The 24,992-nt window shown below is 40.0% G+C and overlaps 1 protein-coding gene across 2 annotated transcripts in view; it reads left to right on the top strand.

The window, feature by feature from the left end:
- Pla2g4a (phospholipase A2 group IVA) overlaps positions 1–23,868 on the top strand; it is a 145,123-nt gene extending 121,255 nt beyond the window's left edge. For both annotated transcript variants that reach the window (XM_021645437.2, XM_060364423.1), the window contains 4 exons: positions 3,516–3,700; positions 14,053–14,248; positions 15,553–15,710; positions 23,318–23,868. In XM_021645437.2, the coding sequence (XP_021501112.1) occupies positions 3,516–3,700; positions 14,053–14,248; positions 15,553–15,710; positions 23,318–23,449 (671 nt within the window). In that variant the 3' untranslated portion in view covers positions 23,450–23,868. The remainder of the gene's footprint in view (positions 1–3,515; positions 3,701–14,052; positions 14,249–15,552; positions 15,711–23,317) is intronic.
- Positions 23,869–24,992: the final 1,124 nt, after the last annotated feature.

The following is a 24,992-nucleotide window of genomic DNA, read 5'->3' as shown; positions in this document are numbered from 1 at the left end:
GATCACCTCCCCCTGAGGGGTGGGTCGGGGGCAGCCTTACCAGGCCACAGAGGGCAGCCAGTCCTGGTGAGGCTTGATAGGCTAGGGTCAGATGGAAAGAGTTTTAAAGTTTTCATTCTTTACTTATGTTTATGTGTCTGTGTTTGTGTGTGTGCTCAAGGAGATGAGAGGAGTGTCAGCTCCTTGAAGCTGGAGCCCTGGCTGACAACTGCCTTATGTGGGTGCTGGGAATTAAACTTGGGTCTTTTGCAAGAACAATTTGTGCTCTTAACCACTGAGCAATTTCTTCAGCTCCAGTTTTTTGAGATGCTTTTGAAATGTTCCAACATAAAGCTGTTTTCTATTAATAATTTTTGGAAACAGGTTTATTCGTACATCTCACTAAACATTATATTAAAATTGTTCTGTAATGTATTTCGTGTTTACTCAATTAAAACATATAGGGAAAAGTTCCAATCAGTTCAATAATAAATTCATTCTAATTTATTGTTTAGACTTTCACCATTTGCTAAACATAATTGTATATTAGACTGAATTAGCCAAATTTGTTAGTTCTTTTTCAGATGGAGGCTTTCCAAAGATACATCCTATCTTCTTTCAGTTGCTTACACATTTTTGAAAAATCTTGTTTACCATGGAAGTTTAAAGGTTTATCACAAACTGTGATCATTTTAGTTCAAAAGATTTTATTAATATTTCTGTTTATAGCTCAGAGCATAAAGGCACTTACTATCTTGTCTGACAACCTAAATTAAATCCCCAAGACCCACCTGGTAGGGAAAACCCTGACTTCCATCTGTGTGCCATGGCTTCTGCATGACATCCTACTCCACATACATAAACAACCATAATATAAGTAAACAACCCCCAAACCTTATGTATTGTATAAATGAAATGCCACAATTAAGATAACAATTAAGACCATTTCCCTTTTAATTGTATACATCCTCCATGCAAAAAAGAAAGGTTAAAGGCTTGTGTCCAATCTACATGTTAATGTTGGGAAAAACATTTTATTCTATGATAATTCTGTTCACACACATTAAAATTTGCGTGTCCTAAAACAGTTTCTTAGTCCAAAGTAAGAATGAAAAAATAAATGCAGTATTGTGTGCCTATGACTTCAGCTTCCAGGCATTTTTAAACAAGATAAATTGTAAAACAATGACTGTAATATAGTTATATGCCTGCAGAAACAAAGTTTGGAGGAGTTGTTCATCAGTCATGTGACTTCTTTCCTGTTTACTTTGTTTTTATACTGTTTACTGTGGCACACATTATCTGGACTAGGAAGTCGACGTGAGTTGATTCAGGACAGAGTTCAAAACACAGATATCCAAATATTTGTCTGTTGTGAATTGAAATCTATGTGATGGATTCATCAGATACAGCTTAACTCTTTAAGGCAATGGTTCTCAATTTGTGGGTTGTAACCCCTTTGGGGCTTGAACAAACCTTTCATGGGGGTCACATAGCAGATATCCTGCATATTAGATAGTTACATTAAGACGCATAAGAGTAGCAAAATTATTGTCAAGAAGTAGCAGCAAAGTAATTTTATGGTAGGGGGTCACAGCATGAAGACCTGTATTAAAGGGTCACAGAAACAGGAAAGCTGAGAACCACCGCTTTAAAGAACCTTATAGACTTACAATGCAGTTCTTTCTGTATCTGCCAGAGAACCAGATAAACTCACTCACAGAGAAATTTTGAGTGCTTTCAGACATGGGGGAATTTTGCCCATTGAAGCATAAAACAAACTTTCTACATAGTAGTTGTCACATGAGAAATTGGCCTTAAAAGTATAAATATACTTTCAAAACCTGACTCCCCTCTCTCATAACATACTGAGACAGCCTGCTCAGTTTAAGTGTTACTCTGAGGGTTCGAATACTTATGTTCAAAGCTGACTGACATCTGAAACCCAAACCAGGCCTTTTATTAGTTGCATATCTTGACCAGTTATGTTGGCATAATCCATAGTTTGTTATAAAATAAAAAATGAATGGTAGCTGTCGGAAAGCCTCATTGTGAACTTCACACAAACTGCTGTTACTCCCGGGAACATGCCATCTCCTTGACTGTTACTATAACATGTCCAGTCCCGACTTTCTGAAATCTCTTTGATCACGGAAGTCTTGTTTTGCGTGTGGAACAGCTCTTAATGTTTCACAAACTTGTGCTCATGGCAACGCAGTAAAGACTCACTACTTCATGTGAGTTTGCCTGGAGCCAGAGCAGTGGTACTCAGACCCAGTCAGGTCAGGAATGCATGCACGTCGCCATCATCTCCTCAAGGCAATCTTGGCCTTAAGAAAAGGAGACAGCTAGTTTTCTGATCTATTTTGCTGAACCTATTAGCTAGAATTAAAAGAGAAAACACAGGGTCTTCAAAGCCAGTGAATTCTCGTGTCTTATATTAGAGAAAAATCCCTGCATTAAACAGATTCTATCATTAACGTTTTTAATGTTGTGTTTAACCACGGTCGCATGCTGGAAGGTATTCATGGATCAGCTCTATGCAGTGTAGTCCCTGCTTCTTAAGCCATCCATTTGAAATGGTTTCAGCGGTTTTGATTGTCCACTGGTCCCTCCTTAGTCCTGGCTCTTACCTCTCTGTTATTAGTTCTTCAGGGCAGGCATTCTGAGATTATTAAATGGACAATTCCAGAAATATTGGTTGGACACTTTTGTATCATTATTCTTGTTTCAGGCCAAAGATGCCTTCTCAGAAATGTCTCCCTTGATCACGGAGCAGATAAAGATGCTTGTTTGATCATGAGCACCTTGATCATAGGTGCTCCTTCTTCAGCATGTTGTCTGCTGATGCTTCTGCCATGGCAGGCCTCTCGCTGCATTGTCTCATCAGTGCGTTTGCTTACTTGGCAGTAAAATCATGGTACCTTTTAAAGTTTACTTGGCTTGTTCATTCCCAGAATTGTTCCTGAATGGGGTCACACAGCTCATACTTACGGAGTGTGTCGTTTGGAATTTTATCTTGGACCCTTATTCTCAATATAATGTGCAGTCAGTCCAGAGAGAGGTAGATAGATCTGTTCGGACTCAGCCTCTTCCCGGTTGTTTCATTTTATAGATGGCTTTTAATTTGCTTCACCCTCCATTTCTAAATGTCCTCTCCTTTGGCTCTCTGCTACAAAAATTAAACAAGATGATGTCTGAAGAAATGTCTTCAAATCAGTAAAGACACGGTAATGGGATATAATATTACTAAAGACATCGTGACTAGTGTCAATGACAGTGCCTGAGCTAAGTTCCTGCCTTAGCATCTTATTTGATAAAAGCCTTTGTGCTGATAGTACACATGAAGAAACTAAAACTTAAAGATGTGAATTTATCTACATCTGTCAGAGTTAAACTTGTAACTGATTTTAACAAAGTTGGATGACCTAACCACGCAGAGCTCTGTCTGTCATATTTACAATGGACATTTATGTACCTAAACTACTGTCAAATGACCATTTAATCCATTCTTCTCTTGCCTTTTGTCTTTAAAGATCCAGATGAATTTGAACGAATATATGAACCTCTGGATGTCAAAAGTAAAAAGATTCATGTTGTAGACAGTGGGCTCACCTTTAACCTGCCATATCCCTTGATTCTGCGACCTCAGAGAGGGGTGGATCTCATCATCTCCTTTGACTTTTCTGCAAGGCCAAGTGACACAAGCCCTCCTTTCAAGGTAAGGAGCCTCACAAAGGAGAATAGGAGCATGCCCATGGAAGGATGCATCCCACAGTGGGCTCGGTCCCCTTATATAAATTAGGAATCAAGACAATGCCCATATGCCAATCTGATCTGGACAGTCACTCTATTAATACTCCCTCCTTCCGTGACTCTAGGCTGTGTCAAATTGACAGTTCAGGCAAACTGTGGGAAGCACTAAGTGTTCCTAGGATGAGGAGTGTGTATGATGATAAATCTTTATTACCTGTAAAATTTCACATGTTCAAAATATGTTGTTGTTTGGTCTCTTTTGAGGCTGTTAGCAGTATTCAGACAAGAAACGGGAGCTGGTAAGAAGATGACAAATTGCGTGCATTTTGGAGGATCAGTATGCAAATGTGTTGGTGCTTCCTGGATTCAATGAACAGGGAAATAAGTGAAAGGGATGAAAACGTCACAGAAATGGCAGTGAGCAAGCTGGAAAGAGCAGGGTGTTCTGACTGTGACAGGCTCTTAGGAGGGCTCCAGGGGAAAAATTTTTAAGATTAGAAAGTAGGAAATGGAACCTTGGAGGATTTCCAGCAGCCAAATGAAATAATGAAATTGGAATCTTAGGATGATTAACCTGAGTTGGTGGATGGAAGGCAAAAGGTTAAATTTATGACTTACTGTAACCCCAGCATAGCATAATAAAATCTTGAATTATGCAAGCCACGGGCAGAACCTGGTGACCCGTGAGGGACAAGGAGGAGGTAGGTTCCAGTGATGACTCCGAGGAGGTGGTTCTGATGGTAGAAGACACTGTATTAATCATTTAACCAATGGGAGTGCAAAATGTCAAAGCCATCATTTGATATGAGTCAGAGTTTTACTACTGAATGAGATGATACCTACCGCCAGCCAAGGAGTTTTGGGATACCACTTAGTAATACAAATAAGAGGCATTATATTTTTCAAGAGCTTTAAAACGTTTTACTTTTTATCATTAAGAAGCACATATACTTAGAAGACATATGAAAAATGGAAGATATTCCAACCCACTTAGATATAAAAGATGCTGGTGTTTTGATGGGTTTTTCCTCTTTCACTCTCTCTTTGAAGGTGTGTATGGGTGTATATGTCTGTATGCTAGTGTATGTATTATATGTATGTGGTGCACTCATGTGAGTGTGCAGTGCAAACAACCCCTTAGGCATGTGTGAAGGCCAGAGCAGGATTTGAGGTATTGGTCTTCACCTTATTCCTTTGAGACAGACCCTCCAAATGAACCAGAAGCTCACAGTTTTTTTCTAGGCTGGGTCATCAGCTAGGTTTTAAGTCCTGCCCATCTCCATTCCCCAAGCGTTTGCAACCATGCCTGGATTTTTACATGGGTGCTAGAGAATAAAATCAGTTCCTCATGCTTTCAAATTAAGTGCTTTCAATCAGGAGCCATCTCTCCAGGGCCCAATTTTCTATGTTTAAAAATGATTATTATTGTCCTTGTTGTTAGTGTGTGTGTGTGTGTGTGTGTGTGTGTGTGTGTGTGTGTGTGTGTATGTGGGCCTCTGTAGAAGTCTTAGGACAATTTGTAGGAGTTGGTTCTCTCCTTCCTTCGTGTGGGTCTAACTCAGGTCATTAGACATTTATCCACTGAGCCATCTCACTAGTCTGCTCTTCTGCTTTTGAGACTAAAATATAGACATTTTCATTAAAGAGTAGAATGTAAATGTGGTGAGAAATTACATCTTTGACTGGACATTGCCTCAGTAGTTCTTGCCTGCCATGCAGGAAGGCTCTAGATTCAATCCCTAACACCTCATAAAATCTAGGGTGGTGGTACCCATGCAATCCCAGCATTTGGGATGTGGAGGCAGGGGTACAGACGTTGAGATCATACTCAGATACCTGAGTTCACAGCTAGCATGAACTCTATTTTAAAAAGAAAAAGAAAGAAAAGCAAAGAGCTATTGACTTCATTTATTATTTGCTGATATGAGTAGCATTTCCTAAGTACAGTTAAATCTCAGATTTCACTAGGAGGCTATACAGTGCTAAGTATCCTGGCTTTTGATAAAGGTTATGTATCCAAAGTTAACAGTATCAGTAAAAGGGGTGCTGTTTTCTTTACAAGACTATTAAAAAAGTCTGGTCTCATGATCCTTACATTACATGAGTCCAAACCTTATTCCTATTAGTTTCTCTAGGAAAAGCAGTCCTGTGTCTCATTTTTATCAAGTATCACTTTTATTGCTCATTAGTAATGTAGATACAGACGTCTGTTTGTTTCACATTAAGGCCTGCCTGCCTGTAATGCTCATGGCACTTGTCTCAATGGCCAGAGCATTCATAAGTAAACAGAAGGGAGAAGGCTGTTTTGGCTTTGATTGAAGAGCAAGGAAGCTGGGATACAGCTCACTACCGTTTTTGCTGCTGTTTGTATGTTTGTTTGTTTTTTGTCTTTCGAGACAGGGTTTCTCTGTGTAGCCATGGCTGTCCTGGATCTTGCTCTGTAGACTAGGCTGGCCTCAAACTCACAAACTCACAAAGATCCTGCCTCCTGAGCGCTGCAATTAAAGGTGTGTGCCACCACTGCCCAGCATATTTTACGAAAACAATATTTTAAGTCATTTTGTGATAACGTACTCTGTTATAACACATATCATATATTGTACATGGGTCTGGCTAACTCTTTCAGTACTCTTTTGAATGATTCAGTGATTCATGACCAAAGGCCAGACAGAACAATGGGTCCACTCCATAAAACAAAAGGAAAATGGAGAAGGCAATGAGGTGGTGGTTGGGGGGAGTTTGGGGGAGAGAAAGATGAACTATTAAGGGAAGCATGAAGTGGGCTATACTTCACGAGTGTTAGAAATAATGTATCCTTGCTAAATCCATCTCCATATAGGTCATTTGGGGGGGGCCCACAAATAAAACAAACTAAGCTGTGGTTTCTACATTAGCCTCATTCATGTGTAGGTACTGGGTGTGGCTCTTGGTGTAGACCTGTGTGATTTACGTCTTAACCTGGGTCACCTCATCGCCTAGCAGAGACTTTCTGCTCACTGTCCTACCGTGCCTTGTGAGGGAAAATACCCACCTGAGCCAGTCCAAGTGACAGATGTGCAGACAGCAATGCATTAACCTGGGTAATGGTGGTACAGCATGCCTGAGGACTCTGCCCAGCACTGACTGCGGCACCTGCAGGTTTGCTTCTCGTGCTACCATCACAGAATTGTTATTAAAAAGTGACATCAGGTATATGGCTTAAAATTGCAGAGAAGTACTGTATCTCCGTTTTGGGGGCCAGCAGTTGAGCAGGGTCTGAGCAGGGCTGTGTTCGCTGTTAGGATTTGCGGTAGAACCCTGATTCTGTAGTGGAACCTTTTTTGCAGGTTCTAGTAGCTCTGCATGCTCCTTGCAGTGTGGCTGGATCACCTCAGTCTTTACTTGGCCTATGTAGTTATGAGTCTCTTTGCCTTCTGTTAGCAAAACAATCATTATACTTACTCCTTATCCCATAATCGAGGCTAAGCACAGCTCAAGAGCCTTAATTATACTGGGAAGAGCTTTCTTCGGAGCCAGTGGAATGGATGAAGGCTGAAAGCACTGGCTGCATGAACCTGATAACCTGAGTTGTTCTAGCCCCATGGTTCACAGTGGAAGGATAAATTTGACTCCAGAAAGTTGTTCTCAGACCCCTGAGAACATCATCATCAACTGATGATGATGATGATGATGATGGCACTGATGATAACAATGATGATGATGATAATATAACTTTCTGAAGAACCCCTTTAATAAGGTCACATTCATAGTAGGTGTGGGTTTATCCTTTTGGGGTCACCTTTCAATCTACCATACCCATTTCAGTCACTGAAGGTCTGATGAGTTGTGATGAGCACATAGAGCCAATACAGATTTTCCCAGGGACGTTTTCTGCAGGTGTATACCTGGCTCATGGTGGGGTGCTATCTGCTCTAAGTGTTATGCAATCTTGGTGTCCCCCTACATACTGCTTTATAGGCCCCTGAAGACCAACACTAAGCTCCCCATTAGAAGAGATGGTGACCGTAACCACAAATATTGACTTCAAAGTGGTAGTTCTGTCTGTCCCCTCCTGTATTAGTTCCTTTGATTTAAAAAAAAATCATTATATTGTTTTAAACATTACATCATTTATATGCTGTTAGGCCATCTAGCTCCCCAATCTTAAAAATGGGTTTTAAATAATGAGAAATTTGTACGATAGTAAGAATCTATGCTAGGTTTTCATACATATGAAAGTCCCATTTTCTATAGTGAAAAACCAATTTATTACTTATCTGTCTTTACACAGGGAAATATATATTATATACCTAAATTAATTAATTGGCACTTGTACTTTATAATGTAATCTGGATATATTTCAGTTAAATCAGTGGTTCTCAACATTCCTTTAATACAGTTTCTTATGTTATGGTGACCCTCCCAACCGTAAAATTGTTTTTGTTGCTACTTCATAACTGTAATTTTGCTATGTTATGAATTGTAACATAATATCTGTGCTTTCTGATGGCCTTAGGCAACCCATAAGAAAAGGTCATTAGACCCCCAAGGTGGTTGCAATCCACAGGTTGAAAGCTGCTATATTAATTTGCTTTTTGTTGTTGTTGTTATGGTTTTGTACTCAAAAGGAGCACAGGCATTTTTTAAAGTATCCTTTGGAAGAGAGTCCCTAATTCTTTATAGAAAGCTGTGTTTGTAGTTAGTACTACGTTAACTTACAGAACATCAGTGCCTGGAACAGTGAAGCATCTTGGAAGAAAGGAGCTTTACTCACAGTCTGTGTCATTGTTTCTCAGTCTTTCTGGAGAGGAAAGAGACACCAGGAAGGAGACGTTTCTCCATCCTGTAATCACAGCCTTTGCAGTCACCAGTGTTTAATCTTTTCCACATCGGGATAGGAGAAGAAAAGGGAAAGTTTCCGTCACTTCCTGATTCCAGTATAACTGTCCAGCTAAAAATAGCCAGACCTCTACTACAACTGGTTCCCTTTCCCTCTTTCTCCACACAGCCACACATCATGTGGTCATCCCCTGACTCAGTTTGTAAACACGAGAAAGCTGCTTTTCCTTGCCCTCACGCAAGTGCCTAACTGCATGAGCTTTGGTCTGACAGTGATGTTGAATAATCGTGAATGAAACATTGTGGCTCGTGCTAGACGTGACTAACAGGAGGAGCTCAACTGGACCAGGTGGGCGGGGGAGGAAAGAGGAATGAGAAAAGTGTTCGCAAACTTCAAGTGAGAAGTTTTACATCTGTTAACTTTTTAGCAAAGCATAGCTGTATTCACCAAAAACTTTTTCTAGAGCAACTGCTTTTGTATTCATTGAATTCCTTTTCCCCACAGAATTTCCCCACAGAATTTCCTTGTAAATTCTGGAAGAATTGATCAATCAAAGTTCATAGCCTTTCTTCTTCTTCTTCTTCTTCTTCTTCTTCTTCTTCTTCTTCTTCTTCTTCTTCTTCTTCTTCTTCTTCATCTTCTTCTTCTTCTTTAGTTTGCTAGAATATTCAGGATTTTTTATTGCTTACTTTTTTTCAGATTATAACATAATAACCTCATTTTTCCATAGTGAGGATTTTTGGTTTTCTTAAAAACACCGACATGTTACAGGGATAAGTTTTTGTTTTAGTCCCAGGTATGGGATATGGTGACGCTTAAGATTTTCCACAGAAGCTGACTATGATTTGTGTAGGGCACAGCCAGGGCATGATTTTGCCAGCTGAAGATAGTTTCTGCAAGTGTATGGCATTTGGAATTCTGGGGACTCTTGAGAGGGTATATAAATGCTGGAGCCCTGAGAGGGGCTGCAGCTTGCTGCTGCTGCTGTTTGCTGCTTGCCGCTTTCTACTTGCTGCTGTTGTGGTGTGTTGCTGTTTGCCTGCCAAGTGGTCAAGTGCAAAGAGACGAGGAGAAGAAACTGAATATTCTGATGATGAAGATCAAACTTGCCCCAAGGAACTTGATGCCCTTAATCAACAAGAAATAGCCTAATGATAAAGATGCCCTCTTTCCCATTTATCCTTCTTTCTCTCCTACCTAGTGTTGGGGGGTTGGAAGGGTGGAATAAAGGTAGAGATGGGTGGAAGAGAGTAAGGAACCCACAAAGCAGAAAAACTCCAGCTACATTTCCCCTTCCCATTCCTCCCTCCAAACTCTCCCATATGCCCCTCCTTGCTCTCTCTTGAGGCTGAAGAGAAAGACTAGGAGGCCTCAACACTACACAAAGAACTACAGGCAAATAAGGAATCATGAGGGCAGGAGAAATAGCCATCCCCAGGGAAAAGCATACCAATTGGTTACCCAATACCAAATGGTTATCCCTGAAAACATGCATACAAGTAACAGTATACAGACTGATCAGGTTGTATTTAGGAATGTATGTGTATATTCATAAATACATATACATGTAAAGCTCATGACTTTTATGAAACAAGAAGAGTAGTGAAAACTGTATATTTTCTGAATCTCAGATACCAGATTAAAGTACTTGCTTGCTTGTCCACCTAAGCTTTTCACATCGCATCTCTAATCTTCTCGGCGACTCTGTGAAGATAGCAGTAATTGGTTTTATTTTGCAGAGGTAGAAAGTATAGTAGGGAGAAATAGGAAAGTATGAGATATAGGTGAGATGTGCTCTCGAGTTGGTCATTTCGGGGATAGCGTACATGCTAGTCCCCATGCTATCTGTATCTCACAATCCCCACAGAGACTTTAAGATGTCATGTAGTGTATTTTAGGTGGCCTCACATGAACGGTGCCTGGTGGCTGTGGTGCTTATGTAGATGGTCTTGGATCATCCAATTAGCACATGTCTATTTAAGGTGGACCTGTTAAACTGTATAACCCAGGTACACGGTCAGCCTCTGCCTTCTATCCTTTCCCCAACTGTTAAACTACTTTTTAGTTATTTCTCTCATTGACTTAAATGCTTCAAAGCTTCAAATTCAGGGCCCACTTAAGGGTAGGGCATGGTAAGAGGCTCAGTGGTATTTGTTGTATGAATTGATAAATATTCTGAGGAAGTAGTCGAGGCTTACTGCACACTCTTCTGGAAATGGGTAACTTTTTCATACCATCTCTGACAGCTTTGGATCCGAAAGGTCACGGGCTTGCTCTCTCTTCCCTGGAAGGGTCTAGCTGCTGTAGTGTTGAAAGCCATTCAACAGCACGCACTGACTGGTTTGCCTTCAGCTCCAAGCCTGTGACTTAGGGCAGCCAGTAATGAGTATCATTGACTAAATCAATATGACAAGCATGTTTTGAAAACAGGAAACTTTAGTGGTTTGCTCAAAACTTTGTCTCTTTAAACATCTCTCTAATTGGTTCCTGCTTTTCTTACTTTCTTTTCCTTTTGTTTTCTTCATTTTTTTCCCTTCTCTTTAACCCTGTTTATAGATTAGATATTTGTATAGCACTTACCTGTGTGATAAATGTTAGTCTAGGTAAATGCTAATTCATCTTCGTGTTTTAAAGTTGAGAATATTAAGCGCAGAACCAAGCTCAGACTAGAGAACTGACATTTGGACTCAGGCGTGTTGGGCCCAGTCTGTGGTTTTACACCACAGTGCTCTGTAACCATTTATTTATCCTGGCCCCTGAGACTGCATAGAAAGAGTAATAAGGTCTACTTTGTTGATTCCCCAGGTTAAATTTGTCTTAAATTGTTATTTATGTACATTTTGTATGTGGTTTGTGCATGTGGGTGCATGCATGTGCACAAATGTGTGTGTGAATGGAGTGCTTATGTACATGTCTATGTTGTGTGTAAACATGTGAAAATGTTGGGTACATGCATGTTCCTGCACCTGCGTGTGGAGGTCAGAGGTGGAGATCAGATGTCTTCTGCAATGGCTCTCCACCTCATTAATTGAAGTGGGTTTCTCACTAAACTCATCACTCATTGTGGAGGCCTGAAATTCCATTTCCTTTTCAAACAAACAAACAAACAAACAAAAACCCCCTCTGCCAATTTAGAGATGTAAACATATTATTTAAACATAAAACTAATTAATTTTTAAAATTTGCATAATTTTATAACAAATGTTAAAAAATCAAAAGGAAACATCCTTTAAAAACCGATTTACTAGTAATACAAAATCCTATGAAATATGATATACTATCATACCCAAGAACTTACAGAAACCATTAAGTAGGAACATCCAACACCAAAAGCTCTACAATCCAACTGTATGTCATAGCTACTCAAAAGCCTGCAACTTCCATTTTTAAAGAATTTTCTCTACAAAGAATCTTACCAGTGATACAAGAGCCTTTGCCATGTTGATTCTGAAGTTAATGATGAGCTGCACTTGAATTTCACATTCTTAGTAAAACAATTTAATTGACGTGTTTTTTACACTTTGATGAAGATGGCAGGTATAAAATCTAGTAACATGGTGTCTTAGGGTTTCTATTGCTATGATGAAACTCTATGACCAAAAGCAACTTTGGGAGCAAAAGGTTTATGCTATTTTTCAGCTTGTAACCCGTTGCCCAGGAAGTTGGGTCAGCATTTCAAGGCAGGAATCTGTAAGCATGAATGTATGCTAAGGCGAGGGAGAAGTGCTGCTTACTGGCTTGCTCAACTTGCTTTCTTACATACCTTACAACTACCTTCCCAGGAGTGGCAACACCCACAGTATGCTGGACCTTTCCCCATCAATCACTGTTGAAGAAAAGTGTGCTGCAGGGCAGAGCCTTTCAGAGGCCCTCTGTGGCAGGCTCCTAACTTGTTTCCTGTTTTCTTCTTCTTCTGATGTCCATCCTCTTTGCCTTTCTGGATAGGGATTGAGCATTTTAGCAAGAGTCCACCCTCTTGATTCGTTTCTTTAGGTGTACAGATTTTAGCAGGTTTATCCTATATTATATGTCTATATGAGTGAGATATACCCTGTGTGTCTTTCTGCTTCTGGGATAGCTCACTCAGGATGATCTTTTCCAGTTCCCACCATTTACTTGGAAATTTCATGATTTCCTTGTTTTTTATTGCTGAGTAATATTCCATTGTGTAGATGTACCACAATTTCTGTATCTATTCCTCCACTGAGGGGCATCTGGGCTGTTTCCAGCTTCTGGCTAGTATGAATAAAGCTGTTACAAATATGGATGAGCAAATGTCCTTATTGTGTACTTGAGCCTCTTTTGGATATATGCCTAGGAGTGGTATGGCTGTATCTTGAGAAAGCGCTATTCCTAGTTGTACAAAGCAGATGCTGAGGCTTATGGCCAACTGTTGGGCAGAGTGCATGGAATCTTATGAAAGAAGTGGGGGATAGTAAGATATGGAGAGGGCAGGAGCTCCACAAGGAGAGCAACAGAACCAAAAAATCTGAGCACAGGTGTCTTTCCTGAGACTCATACTCCAACCAAGTACCATGCATGGAGATAACCTAGAACCCCTGCACAGATGTAGCCCATGGAAGTTCAGTGTCCAAGTGGGTTCAATAGTAATGGGAGCAGGGACTGTCTCTGACATGAACTGATTGGCCTGCTCTTTGATCACCTCCGCCTGAGAGGGGAGCAGCCTTACCAGGCCACAGAGGAAGACAATGCAGCCACTCCTGATGAGATCTGATAGACTAGGATCAGAAGGAAGGGAAGACCTCCCCTATCAGTGGACTTGGGGAGGGGAATGCGTGAAGTGGGAGGCAAGGTGGGGATGGGAGGGAAGGACGGAGTGGTTTATGGGGGGGATACAAAGTGAACAAAGTGTAATTAATAAAAGTTAAAAGAAAAAAAAGAAAAGTGCACTGGCTATGGAGAAAAGCCTGGTTTTGAAACATTGAGAGAGAGAGAGAGAGAGAGAGAGAGAGAGAGAGAGAGAGAGAAGTACCCCACGTGCTTACCTACAAGCCAGTCTTAATGGAAGCATTTTGTCACTTGTGCTTTCTTCTTCTCAGATAACCCTAGCTTGTGTCAATTTGACACAAAACAACAGCACAAACCAACCAAGACACAGGGTTTCTCATTCTTCACTCTTGAGAGTGTTTAACGCCCCAAGGCTTAAAACCCATTCATATAGTTGCAAATACTTTGGACCCATTTATCTTTTTCTCTAGCAAATTCTTACTCAGTTCAGTTCATTAATAAATTTGTCAAATGCCTGTTTAGTCAGCCCGTGCTGAGATTTGACATAATGACACCAGGTTTGTTTAGAGAGTAATTTTTACAGATATTGGACATTTTCACAGCCTTTGAACAGTGTTAATTTTTTTTTTTTTTTTTTGTCTTAGCAGCTGCAGGCAGATACTAACACTCAGTGAATTTAGAATAATGAACAGACTGGATGAACAAATGCAGACTGAAAATTTCCAAATGCATCTTTCTCTTCCCTGCAGGAACTTCTGCTTGCAGAGAAGTGGGCTAAAATGAACAAGCTCCCCTTTCCAAAGATTGATCCTTATGTATTTGATCGGGAAGGACTGAAGGAGTGCTATGTTTTTAAACCCAAGAATCCTGATGTGGAGAAAGATTGCCCAACCATTATCCACTTTGTTCTGGCTAACATCAACTTCAGAAAGTACAAGGCCCCAGGTATGTTTCTATGAAATTGAAGTGTGGCTGGCAACATGGCTGAAATTAAGGTGTCTTTAATTTACACTGATGCTTATATTCCACGGAGGCTGTCTTATGAACCATGACTACATGGAGTGCTTCTCTCATTGTGACAAATAGCTGTGATCTGAGAGCCCTAAGTTCTTCCTTTCCTCACCCCACCCCCAAGAGTTAAAGTTCTTTATAATAGAGAAACTGAAAGATGAATGACAAGCTCAGCAAAAATTGCTAGGGCGTTGAACCAGAGTCGTGGGTTTGAAGGGCTTCCTTCTCTAAAGGATATTAAATAGTTTGACTTTCATCTTTGTGAAATGGCTTTTCTTTTAAAAATAAAATCATGAAAAAGGCTCTTGGAATATTAATTGACCCCAAAACTCAATGTAGTCTAACAAGACAGCATAGCTGAAGCTTTTGGGCTGTCACATTGTATTTTACAAATGAGAATCTAGTTCAAGGAATGGTTATTCTTTTTTACTATATCTGGAGGAGTAGGTGGGCTTTCTGGCATCCAAAAAGATACTCGTTAACAAAAGAGGGATGTCTAAGGCTTTAAATTCTAAATATTTTCAGACCAGAAGATGCAGTTTTCTATTTTGTGAATCAAAAGATACAAACAGCACACACACACACATCACAACGGATGAGGGAATACAGAAAATATTTTTTTCCCTAGATTTCTCAGAATGATAAAACAATTAGTAAGGGTGGAGTTGTGATGGCAGAAGGAAGGCTGTGTGTCATTTCTGGTTTCAAATGGAAACCTTAGTTTCAAATTAAAAAGTTGGTTCAAACTGAAAGCAACCTAGAATTTTTTTCTATTACTGGTAGTTCTCAGGAGAAAACAAGAGGTTGGTAAGTCCAGGGGTTTCTGCGGGTTGAATAGGATTCAATATTTTGGGTTGGATTTCCCCAGAGGAAGATTCTCAGGACAAGTTTCGAGTGCAAAGGGTTTATTTGTGAGAGAGAGGAAGTGATACTGGGCAGGGAGACAGAAGACATACCACATGTTAGAAAGCCAGCTACCCCAAGAGGAACATTTGACCCATCTGGGAAAATATAAGGCAGAGCTCCCAGGATATAGAATCGCCTTTTACAGCCATGTACGCGCAGGCAAAGGCGCTGCGTGTCGTACCAACTTGAGTGTGGCTGACTGGGAAAGATGTAGGTACTAGAATCATGGGCTCTCGGGTGACTTTCGGTACTGTCTTCACAGTTTATATGGTTTGGAAGATTTTTCTTTTTAATTTTTCAGAAGCAAGATTCATATTCTTTTTGGCATATAGGTGTCCCAAGGGAAACCAAAGAAGAGAAAGAAATAGCTGACTTTGACATTTTTGATGACCCTGAATCTCCATTTTCAACCTTCAACTTTCAGTATCCAAATCAAGCATTCAAAAGGCTACATGATCTGATGTACTTCAATACACTGAACAACATTGACGTGAGTATCTCTCCCAACTGTTAGCATGATAAATGACTAGCATACACGTGAATTCAGGAAGAAGGAAAACAAGCCTTGGGGTGGCCGTACCCAGAATGTGCTGCCTTGTTTCTCAGGAATCATTTCACTAACCTATAAACGAACACTGAACCTTCACAAGTAACAACATCATTGTCTGTGACTAATGAGAGCCCACTCTTTTTACTATAGTGTGGAGACAATGTTAAATCTCCAGCTTTCTTGGTATATGCATTTTTTCATTTTATGATAAAATAGTTTATGAAAAGAGGAAAGTTATGGAAGGGCAGAGCATGGGCAGGAGAGTGAGTGTAACCATGAGTGCCATTACTGCAGAAATCTCACCAATGGCTTAAGGAAAGCATGCTTTCAAATGTTTGCTTGCTGTATCTCTTGATAATATTGCCAAATACTACAGCCTCTTGCATTTTCAGCCTTTGAGCTAGCCTGTGTGCTTCGTGAAAGAGACTTCTTCAGCAAGCCTTTCCCTTTCAGTATCAAACATTCTTATCCCCTGCACATCTGCTGCTAAAAGTCCTCGTCTGTGAGATTGCTCAGTGCTAAAGGTCCCATTTCAGAATGCTGTTGTGTGATTGAAAATCATCAGCTTGTGGGCCCAAATCAAAGCATTTAGCCAATTGTTATTGGATGTGAAAGCTGAGCTCATAGGCCTACTTGGACATAAAAAAGAAAATAAGAAAAGAGAGAGGTTAGAACCATATCTCCTGTCTAACTGACTGGAGATTATGAATGGCTGAAGAGAACATATAGTTTTATTGCTTCTGTGGAACTTACCCAGATTCTGTGCTAAGAGACAACTAACACACATCCTTAGTGTTTCTGAGGCAGTTTTATATGGGGCAAATGCACTCATGATATAATGGCCATAATACACTAATCAATACAGTTTTGCAACCATATGAAATTTTTTCCAATAAACCTCAGTCCCTATAAATTCTAAAATCCCTTCTTTTTTTTCCCTGTATTTTCCAGTCTGTGATGACTAATACATAACATACTTACCAAAAGTTGCAACACATCATTTCCTTAACATATGCTCTGTAAATCTTACATGGGAGTCAATATTTAAAACCCTCATGCTACCTTATTTCTGTGCTGATGGTTAAATTTTAAAGAAAATAGAGAAATAAATACTGTGACACAAGGAACATTGGGAAACTATCAAAATAAAGTCGTATTTTATTTTGTTTAGGTTTCGTTTTATGTAGGTATGGAAGAAGGGGCATGAGCACAGGCGCCCCCAGAAGCTGGGGGTGTCAGATCTCCGTAGAGCTGGAGCCACGGGCAATTGGGAGGTGCCTTATATGGGTGATAGGACTGGAGAGCTAGAATTGTAGGAATGATAAATACCACTTTAGAAAGAAGCACACTCACACATGTATTTTAAACAACTACATTTCTCTTGCTATTTTCAATTCCTGTTTATATTAGACCTGCTAAAACATTTGCTGAAAATAACTGTATACATACCTTACAGGCATTCCTCCAGGTAGTTGATTCGACACAGACATCGAAATAGTAAAGCCTGAACAAAAATAATCACGAGATTCTCAATTATCATTAGATTCTTCACAAACTATTAACTAAGTAATATATATAAAATAAATATTTATATATATAATATGTATGTATGTGTATATATAATATGTATATATAAAATGTATATATATGTATATATAATAAAATGTATGTATAATATATATTATATATATAATATGTATGAAATTTGGGAATTTTTTATCCTGCTCACTGTTTCCCCAAAACTGTTCCCAGCTATCTCCCAATTTCATACCCACCCAACTTTGTGTTTCATTGTTTAGTCTGTGAAGTCCAATTAGTTCTACCAATATACTCTTGACTGTGTGTCCATCCACTAGAGAATGTTCAACCTACCAGGAGTCTTATACTTACAGAAAAAACAAAGCAAAACAAACAGCCTCTTCTATCAGTTATCAATAGCTCCTGAGCTAGAGTTTAATCTTCGTAATTACCTCTGTCCTCGCTAAGATGAAATTTTGTCTGGCTTGAGCTTGTACAGATTCTGTATTTGGTGTCGTAACCATTATGAGTTTCTACATGCAACTCCCCCCTTTTATGTAGACATTCTGATAGCTTCTGCTAACATTTGTGGCCTGACATTTAGAAGCAAAGATACAGGTTTTATAGTATCTTTACATACAGGATAGGTCATGTCTTAGTAACATTTTTATTGCTGTGGTTAAGATACCATGACCAAGGTAACTTATAAGAGAAACAATTTGGGGCTTATGTTTTTAGAGGATGACTCCATGACCATCATGGTAGGAAAACATGGCAGCAAGCAGGCAGGCCTGATTGTGGAGCATTAACCAAGAGCCTACATCTTGAGACACAACCACAAGGCAGAGAGAAAGCAACCTAAGATGGCATGGGTTTTTGAAACGTCAAAGCCCACTATCAGTGATTCTCCTACTCCAAAAGGACCACACAATCTAATCCTTCCCAAACAGTTCCAAGCAGGGAACAAACATTCAAATATCTGAGCCTCTGGATGCCATTCTCTTTTGAATCACAGTGGCCACTTGTAACAGAACATACTACTCAAACTTCATGAGGTTTGGATTCTTCCTCTTGAAAACAGAAGCAATAGGACACATCACAGGGGCAGTGTGACTAGGAATGTGTACCCTGCTAACGGAAGCCACTTAATTATGAGGCGCTTAGCTGTGTATGGCAGTCTCCTGCTGTCCTGAAGTGCATGGAAAATCTGCAAAAGGAATAGTGAAAGTGTTAAAGGATTCACCATATAGACAACTTGTGCAGATAACAACAGTATAGGTATTACGTAAATGTTTTGAATAAATGAATGTAGGCTTTTTCCTAAATGAAATGGCCATTTAATTTATATTCAAGTGGAATGACCACTTACATTCAAATGACCACTTACATTCAAATGGCCACTTACATTCAAGTGAAATATGCTTATTTGTGTGTGTGTGTGTGTGTGTGTGTTATGTGTTATTCTATTTTTATTGATATCTTCCCTTTGGTAACCTCTTGCATGTCATTTATCCAAGAATAAAACACATTTTATCACATAAATTCTTGGTAAGTAGTGATGTATAAAATTAATTAAGTTTTGCCAAGCATATGATGCAGCGAAGTGCATTTGGTTCAGCTGGTGAGAGCCTCCCACACCATCTGATTGGAGTAGCACCTGGACCTAGACTCTAGCAACTGCATACGGATCCTTAGGGTGGTTTTCAGATGGCAGAAACTGTCCTAAAACACGATGCAAAGTCATTCATCTACCGGAGCCTTAGAGCATTTTCAAACTTGTAGCCAGAGCCACTGGGCCTTAAGATGTATTCCCTCAATTTGCTTTCTGACCTGTTTTGGCTCTGAAAAGGCTTCTGAGTGCCTAAGAGCTTGGAGCTCCTGTTGATCATGTTCCTAGGATATCCTTCAGAGGACTTTAGCCTCTGCTTTGGCTCACTTTCTGACAGCAGTCTGGCTTTTTCATTAGCATCAGTTTTCTGTACTTACTCAGTCCTCCTGGATTCTTTTTCAATGAATATTACCTCAATGCTTTTACAGTTAGGGAATTTTGTGGGATTTACGTTTTTTCCTTTTTAGAGACTCAGGGTATAGTGATTTAGACTGGTGGACGTGTGGTATGCGGTGTACAGAGGCTTTGGATTCAGAGCAATTGAGTGTCTAGCCACTGCTCAGCTCTCTCTTAACTGGGTGACCTCGAACTGATAGATTATTTTCTTCTTTTGTAAGGGGAAATGACAATATATTTTATAGCAGTAGAACAGGGTTTAGTTAAAATACCTTACAGATTTAGATTATAATAAGAACTCAGGAAATTGCAGCAGCTATTACAACAAGTAATTATTAGTTTTTATATTCTCTTCTGCTTGTACATTATAAATTATAAACTCCATTAAAAACATAACATTTATTTTCTGTACTCTAGGGATAGTGGTCATAATGCCTGGCACATCCAATGAATAAATGCTTTTCATAAAAGCCATTGACTGGTTGATGATAATGTGGGTCAGGATAAGAGTTGTCACTCTTTAGAGATGGAGTTGTTGACCATGACACATGTATACAACACATGCCTGTCTGTGTAGCATGTTCACTCATAAACCACTACTTTGATCTGGAGGAAACATAGATTTGGAGGACTCTTTTACAGTACCCGTTGGCTCAGCGTGTTTTCCATTCTCATTCAGCTCTCAGTGCAGGAGGCAAATTCAGGCAGCCCCTACGATGCCACTGTACCTCACTGTTCACCACTGGCCAGAATGCACAACCAACTTCAGGTTTTGTCAGATGGCCTTAGGAAGCCTTTTGATTAGTTATTTCTCTCGTTCACGTGACAAACTATCTGACAGAAGCAGGAAATGTTTATTTTGGTTCACAAATTAAGCATGTCATCCATCATGGTGGTGAAGGCCTGTTTGCAAGAACATGCAATGTTGCTGGTCACACAGCAGTGAGGACTACTGTCCATGGGATGATGCTGAGGACATATAAGTTGATTCTTCTCACCCCATTTAACTCACTACCCATATTCATGCTCAGACATTGACCTCCTAGGTGAGTCTAGATCCTGACAAGATGACAATTGATGTTGACCATTGTAGTGTTAAATCAGAATGAGGGAAAATGCATATCATAAGTACTATTAGTTAACTCACAGTTTAATGGCATTTCATCATTACGATTACACTGGCTAGGTACAAGTTAAGGCTTTTGCCTATTCAAAAGATAATCTGCAAGTTGAATATCCTCACATATTTTTATCAGGCCTGCAGGGGAGGTAAGACAGTGGTTCCTCCTGCCTGTCACACATGGTATTGGCCTATATCCTAAACAAAAGATAGATGAACCAGCGAGAAGCCTCAAATGAGCAGAATCTTACACAATATGGAATCCTTTAGAGAAAAGATTCAGAAATCTAAAATGGAAAACCTATTCCTTTTTTTAATTTTTAAGTTTTGGGAAAGGCATACAGAAATATGATTGTTTAAAATGGGCAGAGTCCAATTCTGACATGAACCCCGAGAGGTCTGTTTATTTGAAATTTTTTCTGGTCTCTGTGTAGTATTTCAGTCCTTCTGGTTTGAAGGCAGGGTGTATTGAAGTGTCTTACTGTATGCCATGAGATGCGGCAGAGAATTCCTTTATGGCAGTTTCTAGTGGGGAGTGAGAGCAGTACTTTTAAACCTTGGGCTTAGACAAAGGGAGTTCTAACTTCTGTATCCCCCTTTGGGGAAGCAGGATCCTAGTGCCTACGGATTGTGTGTGTGTGTGGGGGGGGGTAGAGAACAGGAACAGACAATAGGACAGGAGAACATGTTTCCAAGGTTTTTTTTTTGAGGCTTTTGTTTGAGGGTGTGTTTTTATGATGCCCAGCACCCTCAAACTCGCCTGTCTTTCATGTTCTATGTGATCTCATCTCATTTATCTATTGGTTGAATGTGTCTTTATTATTAGCTGTGCCAGGCTGTTTCAGGTACACAGAGATGCATAACACTAAAAGAGCAAAAAGCTCAGGCTTACAATCTTGTCACTCAGAAAGCTAAAGCAAAGGATCACAAGTTTGCAGTCTGGGCTATATAGGGACACTCTGTTTCAGAGAACAAAAAACAAACAGAAGGAAAATTTTTGAGTGCTTAATAGTGAGCAGATATTTCCTACTAAATACTCAATACTCAAAATTAGCCCAAGAAGCATGATGGATAGATGTGTGTGTTTGTTTGCGTGTGTGTGTATGTGTCCTTGTGTGAGTGCACATGTGCTTGTGAGTGTATGTTAATTTATAAGCAAGGGAACTGAATGGTTAACTAGGAAAAGTGCTCTAAGTCACAGTTTTGGTGTGGAACCTGAGTTTAAGTCATAAATCTTTCCTACTCTTCTCTGTCAGCCATTTATCTTTCAAGTGGCCTTTTGTCTTAATGCTCCACAGTTTCTTTTCCAACCAAGCCAACCAGTTTCCACATGCTTCATATGTCCCCCTTTACCACAACATTCCATCCTTAGCTTTATATGGCTTTTATGGAGAAAACTGCTTGGCCCTTCTGCTTATGACATCATGCGAGTTTAAATCCAGTTATATTGTCCCTGTGGTTTATCCTAGGCATTTATTAATTTAGAAAATATTTGTTATGTGTCATTCATAATCTCAGTGCTGGGCCCACACACTAACTCTCCATGTTTTCATGATATTTCAGATCTCATATGAAAGTAAACATTAGCCAGAAAACTTGCAGTAATTTTGCAGTAGTTGTTTCTTATACTGGTCATGTTTTTATTCCTCTCTGAAGATATACCAAAGATTTCCACATTTGTCTACAAATAGTTGAATTGGACACCTCCAAAACTGTCTGATGGGAGGGAGGAAGATCTCATTTTCCAAGTTTATTATTTATTTATCTACCCACATTGCTGAAAAATTAAGGGGGCTTCTTTTAAAGAATTGGGAAGCTCTTGAATGGTACAGTAAAAGACTGCATGGATCATACTTGGGATGAGCAGTGAGGCTATAGAAGGTCAGGGTACAAGAGTTATTGCTAAAATAAACCTGGTGGGAAGGCTTTGGCATCCCATGGAAGGAGAGAAACAATTATATAGACCTTCTAAGATCACTCCGAGTAAAAATAAAAGTTAGAAAGATACAGACACTAGATAATATGTCTTAGATACATCCAGCTATACCTTATAGCATGCTAAAAGCTTTACAACTGCCAAATGATTTACTGCTGAGCTTTTCTTTGCATGGGAGCAGCAGGCTCCAGAGCAGCAGCAGGCTGTGTTCTGAGGGATTGGAAGCCTGGTCAATGGTTTCATAGTGTCACTGTGCCACCTAGTGGTTCAGCTTCCACATTCTTATCCCAAAAGATTGGGGTTTTTCTTTATAGATGTGAATGTTGACTTTCCTTCATTTAAAAAAAGGGAGGGGAGCTTAAATATTAGGAAATGAGCAGGGTCCAAATGTTGGTAAACTCACTAATTTGTGATACTAACACTATTTCTCCTGTTTTCTTTTCTTTTTTCTTTTCTTTTTTTTTTTTTCTTATAATGTTAAGAAATTGAACACAGGGCCCCATAAACCCTGGCAAGTACTTTGTTAACTGAGCTCAAAGCAGCCTTGGCTTCAAAACTTAGGTTCTTCCTGGTGTGTGTGTGTGTCTGTAAATTCACTGTTAAAGAATTAACACCAGACAGCCATTACTAGTATAATATTCCCTGGGTCTTTTCTGTTCTAACACTGGTTGGTTTTACCTGGCACTTCTCTGCACCAAATGTGGGTTGTCTGAAGGAGCAGAAACAGGCTGATAACACAGCACACTGGGATCTACAAAGACAGAGACCGTTAAAAGGAAATACAGTAGCTCATTTGAATAGCAGGGTTGATTTGCCGGCTCACACCACACAATAAGCCCATTTTTGTCCACGTTTATTTCTTATAAGCTTTGTAGCCGCCTAACTTTCACCACACAAAGTTTATCAGCAATGAGTGTTTCGGGGATTTCTAGTTGTGCTCACCATTTACCTTCTGTGTTGACTGGCAGGTGATAAAGGATGCCATTGTTGAGAGCATCGAATACAGAAGACAGAACCCATCTCGTTGCTCTGTTTCCCTCAGTAATGTGGAGGCAAGAAAATTCTTCAACAAGGAGTTTCTAAATAAGCCTACAGCATAGTCTGTGTGCTGGAAAGATCAAGCCGTTTGAATTCTGTGATAATTGGAATTAAAGCACATCGTCTTGCTGAGCAAAAGAGACTGGCTGGTACTCAGAGCTGTGGTAATTTAGCGTGTGTTAGGTGGGAAATGGTGTTGATTATGGAATACTTAGCAGCAGTTTCTGTCAGTGTGAGTTTTCTGACATAACTATAGGGGTATAGACTGTACTTTAAACATTCCTTACCTTTTTTTTTTTAACTTGAGCTTTTTTATACATAAAAATGTGTTTTCTTTTTAAAGTATTTAAGGCTTCCCAGTGTGTGTGAGTGTTATTCACGAACTAGGTTTGTTCATGCCATACTACAACACTATTTTTAATTTAAGTATTCATACCTACACATCTGAAATAAATACTTTGATATACAAATTACCACGAGAGACTTGACTTTTTGATATCACTTTCTCTGTAAGTGTGCTTTGTATGATGTGTGTGCATGTGCTCATGCCATGACGGGTGTGTGGAGGCCAGAGGACAACTCGGGTTTATCCCTGAGGGTTTCTTTGTTGTCTGTAGCTGTGTATGCCAGGCAGCTGCCTTTGAGTTTCCAGGGTCTGACCTGTCTGTCTCCCGTCTCACCATAGGGTGTGGGGATGACAGATGTGTATGCTGAGGTTGGCTTCCCATGAGGATCCAGACACAGAACCTTAGGCTGATGTGGTGGGCACTTCCTCCCCCTCTCCCCCCACTGAATCATCTCCATGGCCCTTGGTAATCTTTCAGTGAGAAACATTTTACTTCTACTTTTATGAAAGGCTTTCGCATTCACTGATCTCAAGCGATGCAAGCGTGAAACTTACAATTTTTCTTAAAGGTGTATTTTTATTTTTAATTGTGTGTGCTTGTGTGTCTGTGTATGTGGTTATGTGTACATGAATACAAGTGCCCACAGATGTGAGGCCATATTGACTCAGGGTTATAGAGGAAATGTTGAGGAAGCCTTCACTCCGGAAACCTCTAATGTGAGGACAGTAGGAGTTGGCTACCTCCCCCCCTCAACCTGGCACCTCGAAGCTGGTTCCCCGACCTTCAAGAATTTATCAGCCTGATATTTATCAGGCTTCACTCCTTGTTTGACCTTATAAGGTTCCCCCTATCCTACCTGATATACAGAGGAAGCATCTCCTCTGCTCTGGCCAATTGTACAGGGCCACACAAACCTTGCCTTAGAGACTCTGGCCACCTCCCCAGAGCCATAAATACCCCTCCCCACAGTGAGCTGAACCAGTTCTCCAAAGCTGTTCCCCACTGTGTTCTCAGCCTACTGAGAACCTACACCGCACTCAACCACACCTGGCTAAACTTCATTCCCTCCAGCCCGGTACACAAGGGGACTGGTTCCCTGAGGGAGAAGAGGACACAAGGCACTAAGTACACAGAGCCACAGGTGTTAGAGGTGGTTGTAATCCACATAACATGAATGCTGGGAACTGAATTTGGCTTCTCTCCAAGAGCAGTATGTGCTCTTAACTGTTGAACATGCCCTGTGAAACATTGTAATTTT

Source organism: Meriones unguiculatus, chromosome 11 (assembly GCF_030254825.1).
Source record: "Meriones unguiculatus strain TT.TT164.6M chromosome 11, Bangor_MerUng_6.1, whole genome shotgun sequence".
NCBI classification, from domain to species: Eukaryota; Metazoa; Chordata; class Mammalia; order Rodentia; family Muridae; genus Meriones; species Meriones unguiculatus.
The sequence above is the reverse complement of the archived record's forward strand: the minus strand, read 5'-3'. Positions and strand labels throughout refer to the sequence as shown.